At 40.9% G+C, this 14,978-nt stretch overlaps 1 protein-coding gene across 4 annotated transcripts in view; it reads right to left on the reverse strand.

Annotated features, from left to right (window-relative positions):
- The window catches only part of ENOX1 (ecto-NOX disulfide-thiol exchanger 1), an 899,109-nt gene that overhangs the window by 163,720 nt on the left and 720,411 nt on the right, over nucleotides 1-14,978 (reverse strand). For all 4 annotated transcript variants that reach the window (XM_075336870.1, XM_075336871.1, XM_075336868.1 and 1 more), the window contains one exon: nucleotides 8,949-9,066. In XM_075336870.1, the coding sequence (XP_075192985.1) occupies nucleotides 8,949-9,066 (118 nt within the window). The remainder of the gene's footprint in view (nucleotides 1-8,948; nucleotides 9,067-14,978) is intronic.

Consider the following 14,978-nt stretch of genomic DNA (forward strand, 5'->3'; position numbering starts at 1 on the left):
GTCAAAATTGTTGCCTAAAAAAAGCAGCATGTTCATTCTTTTTGTATTTTGGTCACGTTTTGTCACCCATTGAAATGAATGAGGTGTGTCAAAACGCAACCAAAATGTTATATGTGCATTTGGGTTGCGTTTTGTTTGCATTTTTGTCAACAAAAACGCAGGTCACCAACTTTTCTCCATTCTCTCTCCATTTTATACTCACTAATCACCGGCGCGGCTGTCCCACTGCTTCTGCGGCCTCTCTTGCCTTTGAAAGTGCTGGCCACTCATTAGGATCAGATCATATTCACTGCACTTGTTCATTAGGCTCATTTCATATTCACTGCTTCCCCCCACCCACTGGCGCCTATCATCGATTGCAGTCATGTGGAAAAAGGAAAAGACGCGCTGTGTGGCACCTGGTGGTAATAGTAGATTATTTAAGGCCCAGGGCTGCTCACCTATTTGCATTGTGCATTCTTGCACAATCCGGTCAATGCAGAGGGACAATCCGCGGGAGCTGGTAATGTCCTGTGCTTACTGAACAAACCTGGAGACCGCCGTGGAAATTGTTACTTTTGGGTAGATCACTTGACCGCGAGGAAACGTAAGTGCATCACCACAGGTCCTATTGCACAGCTAACAAGAGCTTGGTAACCCAGCAACCACAGCAGGTGCTGTCTTCATCAAATTATTTAGAAACGTATGTACCATTTCTGCTATACTTGAATGTATAAAGACGACATGACAGAAGGCCAGTACTATATGCAATAATGTCTAGCTATTAGGTACATACATTGTTTGGCAATATTTCAGTAGTAGCTGTGTCTGACATTTTTACAAGATCATTTCACTAAAAAATGACCCTACAGCTTTGGCCTAGAAGTAAAAAATTGTTAAGTCTTGTACCCTACAGCTCTGCTTGGACAACTGTGGGATTGGCATTAAAATGCTGCCCGTAAGAGCCTAAAAAATATATCCTGTAAAAAATGGCTTCTGATCTACAGCATTACTCCTTTATGACTATTTAGGCTCAAAATTAGCCCCAAGAGCATGTTCAAGATCCAATAGTTTTAGGAATCCCACAACAATATCGGTCACCTGTACTACCGAATGCCAAGAGTGATAAATTCCTGGAGTTTCATATGCAATGACTACAAGTCAATTTTATACACTTTTTATATGGCAGAAACATTCAATCAAGGCCTTTTTCACACGTCAGTATTTTGCATCAGTGTTTCATTAGTATTTGTATGCCAAAACCAGGAGTTTTTCCAAAACACAAAACAGGTGTCAGTCTTTCAATTATAGTTCTTCTCTGTAAGTTCCGCTTCTGGTTTTGGAATCCAAATACTGATGAAGCGCTGATGCAAAATAGGCCTAATACAGTATCTAGTCTTACTATGTGTCGGCCAATAAAATCTGTATAGTTTTAAAAAAAAAAAAAAAAAGGAGAAAATTGTAGATCTGTGCTACACCTACATAAACTACATATAAAAACACTCTAAACTGTGCAGAGCTGGACATCATCTGTGACAGTGTGGCTTTCCCTCGAGCTTAATAGGGTTTGTATCCCTCATTCCAGCTATATCAGGAATTGTATTGACTTTGTAAGAATTAAAATAAAGAGATGATACAAGCGTATACAATAGCATTACAGCCTATTATTGACTGTCAGAGTGATGCAGATCCCTGGGGTAATTGTGTTCCTCAAGAAAACATTTCCATCCAGGAAACAACAATTCCATCTTATCTCTAACAGGGTTGTGCAAATAATTTAGCACCAAAAAGCACCTGAAGGCGTACAAAATATAATAGAGCAATACAAATCACGGGACAGTCAGCGAAAAGCAAATTCTCTTGTACCTTTATGCACTCTTCAACATCACTGCAGTGGCCTCTGGCTAAACTACGACTGCTATTGAGTTGGCAACTTTATATTGGGAGTTTATACAGTCAGAAAATAAATTAACATTATTGTATTTTTTAAAAAAAAACCAAAATATATATTTTTTTTCTGATCACAAGCTTTATGAAAAATAAAAAAAAAATGGAAAAAATTAGTAACTTTGGAATTTTCATACTGGCCACGGAGGTTATTTTAAATTCATATTTCCTGTTCTTCTAGAACAGTTTACAGCATTTTCTTTGTCATCACAGGGAGAAGTATAATAACTATAGATGAGTGAGCCCGAACAGTAAATATCAGTGTTTGTAATGAACACGAACTTTACAAATAAAAATCAGTGTTCCCAGTGTTCCAGTTCGGGTGCTTTACATATGCTGAGCACTAGATCGAGCATCGCTGTGCTCTGGTACGCTCTGTGCTCGGCCCAGTGCAAGCCGGTTGCTGTGTTTCATGCAAACTGTAAAATGTAAAATCAGCGTTATTGGATGTAGTGTATACAGAAAAAGAAAAAAGAAAAAAAAAAACAAACACCCTCCCCATGAAGTGTTATGTTTATGGCTGGCTGTATGTGGGTGCCGAACTGCCGAATCAGGGAGTTCCAATGAGGTTCGGGTAGCAAAATGAACTATAAAGTGTGGCTGAACTCAAACTTCAACAGTCCGCTCAAACATTTGTATACTCTGCAGATCATTCAGGTTCCACCAATCACAAAAGGCAATGACAAACCTTTCCCTTGTTCCCACTCCCTTCACAATGGTCTTTGGATTAGCTGCTTTAAAGGGGTGGTTCACCCATATTTTTTATTGTCTAGATCGATATTATATTGAGAAACAATGTTTCTCTCAAATACCTTGTGTTGTCAATAGTGCCTGTGAGAGGCGCTATTGCAGACCGCTGTTCCCCGTCCAGTGACGTACCCGTCCAATGCTGCCTCGTCACATCCGTGCAGCCGACTACATTCTGAGCCCATCTGCTCCCTGCTCCTCCTCCCTCACAGCACGTCTCTTGCTTGCAGCGTTCTGCGAGGAGGGAGGAGGGAGGGGGGAGCAGGAGACGCGCCGTGCTGTGCTAGGAGGAAGGAGGAGGGGGGAGCAAATGGGCTGTGACAGCAGTGAAACACCGCTCACAGCTCAGAGTCTGGAAGACTGTAGCCGTTGCGTGTGACACCGATGAGCGATTTTGCATCGTTGCAAAAACGTGCAAAATCGCTCATCGGTGACATGGGGGTCCATTCTCAAATATCGTTACTGCAGCAGTAACGAGGTTGTTCGTCGTTCCTGCGGCAGCACACATTGCTCCGTGTGACACCGCAGGAACGAGGAACCTCTCCTTACCTGCCTCCCGGCCGCTATGCGGAAGGAAGGAGGTGGGCGGGAGGTTACGTCCCGCTCATCTCCGCCCCTCCGCTTCTATTGGGCGGCCGCTCAGTGACGTCGCTGTGTCACAGCGACGTCGCCGGGCAGGTAAGTATGTGTGACGGTCTGGGCGATGTTGTGCGGCACGGGCAGCGGTTTGCCCGTGTCGCGCAACAGATGGGGGCGGGTACCCACACTAGCGATATCGGGACCGATATCGCAGTGTGTAAAGCCCGCATTAGTTGTAAAAGCTTCTAGGAAAGATGAGGAACAAAACATGGCTTTCATTAAAGTCTCTGAAGCGGAGATATCCTAGTCTCTGAAGCAGAGATATCCTAGAATCCTGACCCACCATATCTGTCTATTATACAAGGATACACATCTACAACTTGAGTCTTAACTAAGCACATTTGTCATTCAAAGCGCTGAGAAATCTGGGTCACAACCAATGAGGGAGGCTTTACTGGTGGCCATAATAATAATGGCGATGAACAGTCCAACAAATTAGTATCAAAGCTTCAGCACAAAGGAGAACCATGAACAAGAATGTTTTTTTTTTTAGTCATACAGTATACTGAGGTTTGGAAGGTTCCTGAGGACTGACGTATAATGAGGTCTGCAATGTTTCTAACATTTTTCTTGGTAAAAGTAGAACTGCTGATTATATTATCCTCGTAAACAAAAATCAACTAAACCCTGACATAACTGTGCAATATAATTACTTAAGATGCGTTTTAGTATACACTAATCACAAAAAGTTAGGGATGGCTTTCAGGTGAAATTTATGTAAAACATTAAAACTTAAAAGGCTACAGTGATATTTTATCATGAAAGTAGGGCATTTAAGTAGAAGCTTGCAATGGTGACTTCTTCAGCTCAAACAATTTATTGAAACAAAAGCCAACAGCAGCAGTGGGTATACCCCCAAAAATATGGCAATGTCTCAATAACTTGTCATGTGGCCTTGAGAATCAATTATAGCTTAACAACAATGTCTCCTGCTGTTCACAAGATGAGATATTGTCTGCTGATGCATGGCATCCCACTCTTCTTGATGGGCGGCCCTCAGGTCATTAAGGTTCTGGGGTACAGTGTGATATGTCTGTAGGTTTTTTATGAGATACAGGTCTGCAGAAAGTACAGGCTACTCCATATGAGGTACCACAGTCTCCAGCACCTATTCCCTAATGATGCGACCTCGATGAGCTGCAGCATTGTCCTCCATGAAGATGAAACTAGGCCTGTGATGTTCACGCAGAGGCACAATGACTGGATTCATTATATTATTCGAGTAGTAGGGGCTTGTCACTGTATCATTCACCAAGTGTAGGGCAGTTCTGTATTGTCAAGAGACATCTGCCCACACTGTACCACCACAACCAGCAAAGGCTCATCCGATGACAACAGTGGCTGATGCATAGCACTCTAACTGACATTTCCAACAGTGTTAGCGGCCATAATTTCTGCTCCGGATCAATCACCTGTCATCAGTAAACAGCACTGAGGCCCACTGGTTCCTCGTTCAGCAAAACTATGATGCCTGTGCCTTGTGGTGTGGTGGTGGTCAAGTACTCTTGCAGGTCATCTAGCATGCAAACCACGCTGATCTAAACGGTTTCAAATAGTATGATCTGATACTTGGATGCTTCGAACTTCCTTTAAATGTGCCTGGAGTTATATAGCATTTATCATCTGGTTTCGAAGGGTATTGTTCAAAATAAAGCGGTCATCCGTGGGAGATGTGGCCAAAGGACGTCCACTTTCTGGGACTCTTACAGTCTTCTCTGTATCTCTGTTGCACCCTGATGCTGACACTCTAAGCTCTGTGGCCACTTCCGTCTGAGAACATCCTGCTTGAAGCCTCGCAATGGTGAGGTAATGTTGATCAATTGCTAGGTGTCTGCTTAGTCTCATTATGTCAAAATCTGAACCGCAAAGATAAGGACTGTTTACACACCAATTCTAAGTGAACCCCAAAATGTATTGGGTGATTCAAAGATCAAACACCTGCTGTGAATTTTGCCATTAAGCAGACATGTGCATTGAAAGGTTTAGAGAAAGTCACATTAAGTTCACCTGAAAAGGTTAGTGCGTATTTAAGGATCATCCTGAAATTTCACCCGAAAGCCAAAATATCCCTAACGTTTTGTGAGTAGTGTGTATATATTAACAACTAGCTGTACTACCCGGCTTCGCCTGGGTTAATAACTGCTGTTAACAAAATAGAATGTATTAACAAAAATGTATTCTGCACACAAAAACCACAAAACAAATAGATATAAATGTAATTATAATGTCTGTCTCCCCCTCTGTATATATCTCTCTGTCTCTCTATCTCTTTCTCCATCTGTCTCAATCTCTTTCCCTGCCTGTCGCTTTCCCTGTCTGTCTATCTGTCGCTTTCCCTGTCTGTCTCTTTCCCTCTGTCGCTTTCCCTGTGTCTGTCTCTTTACCTGTCTTTGTCTCTTACCCTGTCTGTCTCTTTCCCTCTCTTTCCCTGTCTGTCTGTCTCTTTGTCTGTGTCTGTCTCTTAACCTGTCTCTCTCTTCCCTGTCAGTTTGCCCGGGTTAATAACGGTTGTTAACAAAATAGAATGTATTAACATTCCCAGGATAGAATGTATAAATAGAATGTATTAATGCCCGGGATAGTAACTGTCTCTCTGTTTCTCTCCCATTGTCTGTCTCCCCCTCTGTATATATCTCTCTGTCTCTCTCTTTGTCTGTCTGTCTCTTTCCCTGTCTGTCTCTGACTGTCTCTTTCTCAGTCTGTCTCAATCTCTTTCCCTGTCTGTCTATCTATCTCTTTCCTTGTCTATCTATCTCTGTCTCTTTCCCTGTCTTTGTCTGTCTCTTACCCTGTCTGTCTCTTTCCCTCTCTTTCCCTGTCTGTTTCCCTGTGTCTGTCTCTCTTTGTCTGTGTCTGTCTCATTACCTGTCTGTGTCTGTCTCTTAACCTGTCTCTCTCTTTACCTCTCTTTCCCTGTCTGTCTCTTTCCCTGTCAGTCTGTCTCTTTGTCCATGTCTGTCTCTTTGTGTCTGTCTCTTACCCTATGTCTGTTTCTTACCCTGTCTGTGTCTGCCTCTTTCCCTGGCTGCATTGTGACACGCCAACATTCCATATAAGGGCGTGGCTGCACATTCTTCTGAAGTTCTGGCTGTACTGTGGCTCCCAGCTCCATTTGCCTTAATGGAGGCAGGTTTTTTGGTGAATAACTGTTAAGAGCGGGGTTAAAATGTCCCCTCAAAACATAGCCTATGACTCTCTCAGGGTCCAGAAGTGTGAGTGTGCAAAATTTTGTGGCTGTAGCTGCGACGGTGCGGATGCCAATCCCAGACATACACACACACACATTTAGCTTTATATATTAGATATGTACATATTACAGTAATAAAGCGCTTTACATAATGAGACTGTGCTGTTTTCACATAAAATGATCATAAGATCTTTTTTTGATAATAAACTTCATTTTACCGCAACCACAAAAAGAAACAAAAAATATAACAGCCCTCAAGTGCCTTATCGTCACACTGCAATTGTACAGCATCTGTCACATATCCCAAAAATTGTCTTAGCTATTTATGGTTATATGGTTCGTCTGTGTATTTTCAATGTGCACCATTGTTCTAATACAATGGTATTTTCTCCGTAACACTGCATTGTTAATTTTACTCTGGGACAGCCAAAAAGTATATTTTAACAGCATGTCAAAATGAAATACTAAGAGCGTCGATAAAATGACAGTAAAATAAATGTAAATTTAGATTGCAGTCACAAGTGGCTGCCTGGCTCAGTGAAGATGTTACGTTGCGGTAGCATTTTCCATAGCAACTTTGTCTCTTATTGCATTAAAAAATGCTTCTGTGTTCTAAAAGCCTGTTAAGAAAAAGGGATTACATCAATCCTCCTATGTAATGATCCTACATAAAACCTTATCAGTCTGAAAACATAACAAAATGTAATCTATATAATAGCATTGGCGCTGCAGAATTACAACACTGGATCCGGCTACCTCCCAACCTCAATGTAATGGGAATGATCAGACTTTCACTGCTATTCTTCTCAATTGCCTCATTGCAAGAGTCATTTTAGTAATATGTGAAATGAGCTCAGTGTATTATATATATGCTGCCTTATCACATATTATCTGCACCATGACTTTGAAAAGTAATTAGATGACTGCATACAGTTCATCTAAAGCCATTGTGAAATGCGCTGGTGAGGTATTGCAGAGCTATATTAATACCACAGTAAGTTTCATAAAATAATCAAATACAAAGGCCTTACAAGGGCAAGCAATGTATCAGCGCTTGGTAAGATACTCAATGACACCGTTATAATCATCTCCTTTATTTAAGTTATGAATTTTGATCTGGCAGCTGAAAGGACAAATAAATTAAAAAATGGAAACAAAACTGCTTTAACCTCTACAACTTTATATACCGAGTAGATGTCACATTCCTGAAATTAGATGTCTTTTATTGCTATAAAGTATGATAGTGTTTAGCATTAGATCGGCTCCAGGATAACTAGACCGTTATTTCTGCTTCCAAATAACCAGCTCAATCGAATAGTAAAGATCCTAGCCTTCAACGGTGACAGTAAATGGGTATTCCCATCTCATTCATTTATAGCACATCAACAGGGCATGCCATAAATGTATGAAAGATAAAAGTCCCACCGTTCGGACCTGCTTCTATCAAGAACGGGGCACAGTTGTGTTGCTGTAATTGGAGACGTGGTTGGAAGTCCTATATGAATGACTAGACTGAACCATAAATGTGCATGATGGGGTCTTATTCTCAACACAGATGCGAGTCCCATCGGTGCAGTGGGGCCCTTATGGTATACAGTGTGGATATGCCAAAAATGTACAAGATGGGAATGCCCCTATACCAGAAAAGATCTCATCCGGCTATAACAAAAACTGTAAATAAAAGGATGTGTGTATTGAAATTTGATATAATAAAATTGCTAAATTTGTCTGTCTAGTGAAAATCCTTTATTTTGTGTCTTTTAAAGGGGAATTCCATGTAAACATGTCCAATAAAGATGCTATAACTGTAATATATTTGTGGGCCCCACCAATAAGACCTGTATATATGTTTAGACCGAGGCCCTGTTGTGTTCCCCTTTCAGGAAAGAAGTTATCAGAATTTCCATGCAAATTGATGGGAATTTTGACCACCTCTCTACTGACAGCAGCGCTCACAGGGCTGCATGCCCAAGACAGATTAAAGTCACATTGGATGGATAGATTTATAGGATTGTATAAGATGGGAGCACACGTTTTAAGCCACTGAGTACAGCTTATTCCTTATCCAGACTTTGTAAGAGGAAATATCCAGGTAGAGCCCTGCATGGACCTCCTTCCTGAATGATATTACTAAACCATTCTAATTTCCTTGCGCCTCAATGTACCCAATAACAATTGAGAGGTGTGGTAATGGGAAGGCACTCATATGGACAGAGAAGGACAAGAGGAGGAAAGATAGGTTATTGTACATGCTTTTGTAATCTCACAAGCATGTAGGCAGAGAGGGCAAAGATACAACATACATGACATGTTATTACAGAACTGGAAGAAAATGCAAATCATGTGGATTTTGAAGCAACCTAAAATATTATTTTTAGCCTTGAGGTGCGCTTTAATAAATTCATTTAAAATGTGAGTTTTTATTTATGTAACGTCTACTTCTTCTCACCTGAATCTTCCACTCTGGCTTTCTTGCTGGGAATATCACAGCTGTCATCATCAGACATTTCCATTTCCTCCTCTCTTCGGATCCCCATTAGCTGCTCACTTTGTGCATTTCGCAATTCCTGTAAAGAAAGATAAGATGCAGGTGCAAATAATAAAATCAAACTTACACAAAAGTGTCATAGAAGTCATGTTTTTATAACCGATTCATCATCACATAAGTATTACGATGGCTTTTCCTGGAAGTTTATTATTTGTTTCATCGATTTCTCTCATTACATTCATCTATGAACACTGCAAACTACTACCACCACTTATGGTCTATAAAAGAGATGATTAGTAGGACAACTCTTATGAAAAAAAGAACAAAAGGACAATGCATTTCCATATTCCATACCCAAAAGCAAAACTGAAAAAGTTCTAATTTTAAGGAAGGGACTTTACTAAAACCTTTCTCTCCATTAAACTGGTAACTGTTGATAGACATGAGATGTTTGATCCCCGTTGGCAGATATCACAACAACTACTCCACTCTAAAGGCCCTCATAAAATTAGAATAAAGTTGGCTGAACCCACATATTTCATATGTATGGCAGCATCATGACTCTCCCCACACCCAATCGACAGATGATCATGGGAAAAAAGTTCACGGCCTTTCTCCTCTGGCTTGGCCAATCATTCATGTATACAGAGAAGTAAGGAAAGATAGAGAGTGATCTAATGAGCATAGGGGCAAACAGCTAAATGACTAAAATAAACAAGGCTAAATACAATGGACAAGTTCAACCTCTCTAGATACAAATGAATGTCACCGGCTAAGCAAAAGCAAAAGGCTAAATCACCGAGTACAACTTGTATGGGAAACTCTATATAGGATTTTTAAACTTTGTATGTGGTATTAAGATATTGGGGAAAAAATACTTTTGGCATGCCCTTAAAGAGAACCTGTCAGGTTATTTTCTAGTACAAAATTAATGGTACCCTGGAATGGGGCTTGGGCAACCCTTTCGGGATCAGTAACTTTTATTGCTCCACCTTATCCTGTTATCTTACTGTAAGCCCTGGAGAATTCAGTGTTGCAGATCGGCTATTCAATCAAAAATAAATCCAAAATGAATATGCAGATCTCCCCAGGCCCACAGTAAAAATTTTGATCATCACTGATACCAGCACGGGAAAGGTGGGCATGGGAAGCAGTTCATATTCAGTATGGATTTACATATGCTTGACTAGCCAAGTGCGACACTGAATTCTCCAGGGCTTGCAGCAATATAACAGGATAACGTAGAGCAATAAATCCTATTCCAGGATACCATTAGTATTGTGCTACAAAATAACCTGACAGATTCCCTTTAATTCATCTCATGAAGACAGCACAAAGGCCAACTCATCCAATAACGAAGTTGTGGATGATTAGAAAAAAAGGTTCATTATTTATCCAGAAAAAGTGCAAAAATTGGTCGTGTTCGTCTTATACTGAAGCTCTTCCTTTACATGAATGGGGTTAAGCTATAACAACAAACAAAGCGCACAGAAAAGTGGTGCACAGTATCAAGAAAAACAAAAACATAAGCTTTTTTCCCTATATGTTGAAAAAAACTCCTTTTAATTCACCTATTAGCTGGAGTAAAAGAAAGTCAGAATTTGATGTCTAATATGATTGTCTGGCAATAATGTGTGTCTATTAGTTTTCTAGGAAGAAAAAAAAACCTTGAAACTAAAATGAAAACTGGCAATACCTCTTGAAATAAACGCGATCCTTTCAAAGAGAAAATTAAGAACACATGAAGTTGTCAAAGGAGTCTGCAGATTCAGTGATGTACCTTTAATGAATTGGCTCCGCTTTTCAGAGACGTATCACTGCTTTATAAAGATGTAAGACGACACATGAAGTGGACTGTGAGGAATGCTGTCCATAAAGGAAAGCAACAGGGCAGACATAATGCAGTGGCTTCTCCTTAGAAGATGCCGAGAAACAGAAAGCTGATACCATCTCATTTGCTCCTAATAATGCTGCCAGGTTTAATGTAGGAATGCAGCATGCAGCTTTTCACCTTGTTGACATCTAATTTTTCTACTGACAAAGGGTTCATTCCCCGGAGAGACTTGCAGTTTGGCATCTTTTAAGTCACGTGAGGAGAATACACAATACGCTCCACATATAGCTTTCATTATGTGACAAATGTCACAGCAATTCCCATGAAAAATGCAGAAGGTGCTCCCGCGGGACTTATTCCTGTTATTCAGTGAACACTGCAAGAGAAGGCTCTAATGAATGTTCAAAGGCCTATTAAATGGCATCTTGAGGCACACTGGCCTGAAGCCCTAGTCTTCCCAAAATAAATGTAGCAAATGGAATTTTCCTGAAATATCAGCTCGTCTTATTTGCTGAGTTCTCTTCAAAAGAAAATTGAGGTTTAATAATTGATAACTGAATAGAAGGTTGTATGCAAAGTCAGAATCAAGGAGATAAAAAATACTATTGTGATTTCAAACACATATTTTCTTTATCTCAGTCCAACAATGCAATCATTAAAAAAAAAAGGTCCGCTTCCTACCACTTCAATGAGAAGTGAGTGCTCAGAAATCAGGCATGGCTATGGGCAATTTATATTTTTATATTTGAATTACTATCTCATGTGGATGTCCTTAAGCATTCAATGTATAATTGATCATTCAGAAATTCATCTCTGAGGGCATCTCAATGAGATATATGTGAAAGAAATTTTGCAGGGTTCTCCTCCACAACCTAAAACACCACCAAAATATAAATCTTATAGATTAAATGATAATATATTTTCCACCATTTTATAGCACTCTGTGTTAAGCCATGAACACAATGAGGCACATTTATCAATACAGTCTAACTTTTAGATTCTGAAAACAGGGCCAGCATCAGTACCCAGGCAAGTGTCAGGACCCCGGACAAACTGGAGGGGTCCATTTGCCATCGTCAGGGTTGGTGATTTTTTTCTGCAGACCCTAGACTAATTTCCGGGCAGCGCACTTTGCTGGCTGCCAGCCCTTTAAAGCCGTACTTACAGTGTGAGCGCTGAATGCTCGTGCAGTGTAGGAAAGAGTTATTCTGTAGGCGGAGTTAGTGCAAGATGCGTTCCCATGCCACAGATAAAGAGGAGCAACAGCACCAGCCAGTGTCCCCCAGAGCTGTATGCCCACCAGCAACGTATACACCCCACAAGTGCTGTATGCCCCTAGAGCTGTATTCCCCCCATTGCTGTATGTCCCCTACCCAGTTTTGTGTATGCCTCTCAGTGCTGTATGCCCTCACCCCAGTAATATACAGTTAGGTCCAGAAATATTTGGACAGTGACACAATGTTCGCGAGTTGGGCTCTGCATGCCACCACATTGGATTTGAAATGAAACCTCTACATCAGAATTCAAGTGCAGATTGTAACGTTTAATTTGAAGGTTTGAACAAAAATATCTGATAGAAATTGTAGGAATTGTACACATTTTTTTACAAACACTCCACATTTTAGGAGGTCAAAAGTAATTGGACAAATAAACCAAACCCAAACAAAATATTTTTATTTTCAATATTTTGTTGCGAATCCTTTGGAGGCAATCACTGCCTTAAGTCTGGAACCCATGGACATCACCAAACGCTGGGTTTCCTCCTTCTTAATGCTTTGCCAGGCCTTTACAGCCGCAGCCTTCAGGTCTTGTTTGTTTGTGGGTCTTTCCGTCTTAAGTCTGGATTTGAGCAAGTGAAATGCATGCTCAATTGGGTTAAGATCTGGTGATTGACTTGGCCATTGCAGAATGTTCCACTTTTTTGCACTCATGAACTCCTGGGTAGCTTTGGCTGTATGCTTGGGGTCATTGTCCATCTGTACTATGAAGCACTGTCCGATCAACTTTGCGGCATTTGGCTGAATCTGGGCTGAAAGTATATCCCGGTACACTTCAGAATTCATCCGGCTACTCTTGTCTGCTGTTATGTCATCAATAAACACAAGTGACCCAGTGCCATTGAAAGCCATGCATGCCCATGCCATCACGTTGCCTCCACCATGTTTTACAGAGGATGTGGTGTGCCTTGGATCATGTGCCGTTCCCTTTCTTCTCCAAACTTTTTTCTTCCCATCATTCTGGTACAGGTTGATCTTTGTCTCATCTGTCCATAGAATACTTTTCCAGAACTGAGCTGGCTTCATGAGATGTTTTTCAGCAAATTTAACTCTGGCCTGTCTATTTTTGGAATTGATGAATGGTTTGCATCTAGATGTGAACCCTTTGTATTTACTTTCATGGAGTCTTCTCTTTACTGTTGACTTAGAGACAGATACACCTACTTCACTGAGAGTGTTCTGGACTTCAGTTGATGTTGTGAACGGGTTCTTCTTCACCAAAGAAAGTATGCGGCGATCATCCACCACTGTTGTCATCCGTGGACGCCCAAGCCTTTTTGAGTTCCCAAGCTCACCAGTCAATTCCTTTTTTCTCAGAATGTACCCGACTGTTGATTTTGCTACTCCAAGCATGTCTGCTATCTCTCTGATGGATTTTTTCTTTTTTTTTCAGCCTCAGGATGTTCTGCTTCACCTCAATTGAGAGTTCCTTAGACCGCATGTTGTCTGGTCACAGCAACAGCTTCCAAATGCAAAACCACACACCTGTAATCAACCCCAGACCTTTTAACTACTTCATTGATTACAGGTTAACGAGGGAGATGCCTTCAGAGTTAATTGAAGCCCTTAGAGTCCCTTGTCCAATTACTTTTGGTCCCTTGAAAAAGAGGAGGCTATGCATTACAGAGCTATGATTCCTAAACCCTTTCTCCAATTTGGATGTGAAAACTCTCATATTGCAGCTGGGAGTGTGCACTTTCAGCCCATATTATATATATAATTGTATTTCTGAACATGTTTTTGTAAACAGCTAAAATAACAAAACTTGTGTCACTGTCCAAATATTTCTGGCCCTGACTGTATATATACACACACACACATTTTTTTCTATTTATATATACTATTACATATCTATTTATACATGAATGCATGAAAATATTTATTTATATATACATATATATATATATATATGAAACAAAATTATGTGTATGTACCGTATATATTCGCGTATAAGCCGACCCGAGTATAAGCCGAGGTCCCTAATTTTACCACAAAAGTCTGTGAAACCTCATTCTGCCCAATAGTAATGTGACCCATCCTTCTGCCCAATAATAATGTGCCCTAACCCCCCCCCTTTTATTAATGTGCCCCATCCTTCTGAGCTATAGCAATGTGTCCATCCTTTAGTAATGTACCCCATGCGTTAGTGTCCTCATTAAGGTCCCCTTCATGTCCTCCCTATTATGCCATTGTTCACACACACAAAAAAAATTCTTCTCACCTGTCCTCTATTCCCACGGTGTCCTTACCTGCTTCATGCAGTCCGCAGGAATATAGACCCACTCGGTGATCTCATCCGGTGCCCGAAACCACCGCTACATGCTGTCGTCATGTCTTTACTGCGCCGTAAAGCATTTAACTGCAGTAAAAAAATGACGGCAGCGGCCCTGTGCAGAAGACACGATCATTGAGGGGTCCTTCTTGCAGTCCGCAGGCACATAGACTCTTCGTCCGGTGCACAGGGCCGCCACCACTGCAGTCATGGTTTTACTGCAGTTGATTGATTTTCTGCGCCGCAAAGCATTCAACTGCAGTAAAGCCCTGAATGCAGCCTGCAGCCGGCAGCACCGGAATGCAAGAAACACCCCTCAATGAACATATGGACACCGCGGGAATGGAGGACAGTGGAGAAGAATTTTTATATGGGAACCTCACCCGAGTATAAGCTGAGGGGGGGAGTTTTCAGCATAAAAAAATGGGCTGAAAAACTCTGCTTATACTAAATTATATAATTATATATGGTGTGTGTGTGTGTGTGTGTATATAATTGTCTTTTCCTTCTGCCCAATAATAATGTGCCCTATCCCCCCCCCCCTTTTATTAATGTGCCCCATCCTTCTGAGCTATAGCAATGTGTCCATCCTTTAGTAATGTACCCCA

The sequence above is a fragment of the Anomaloglossus baeobatrachus genome, chromosome 2, assembly GCF_048569485.1.
Source record: "Anomaloglossus baeobatrachus isolate aAnoBae1 chromosome 2, aAnoBae1.hap1, whole genome shotgun sequence".
NCBI classification, from domain to species: Eukaryota; Metazoa; Chordata; class Amphibia; order Anura; family Aromobatidae; genus Anomaloglossus; species Anomaloglossus baeobatrachus.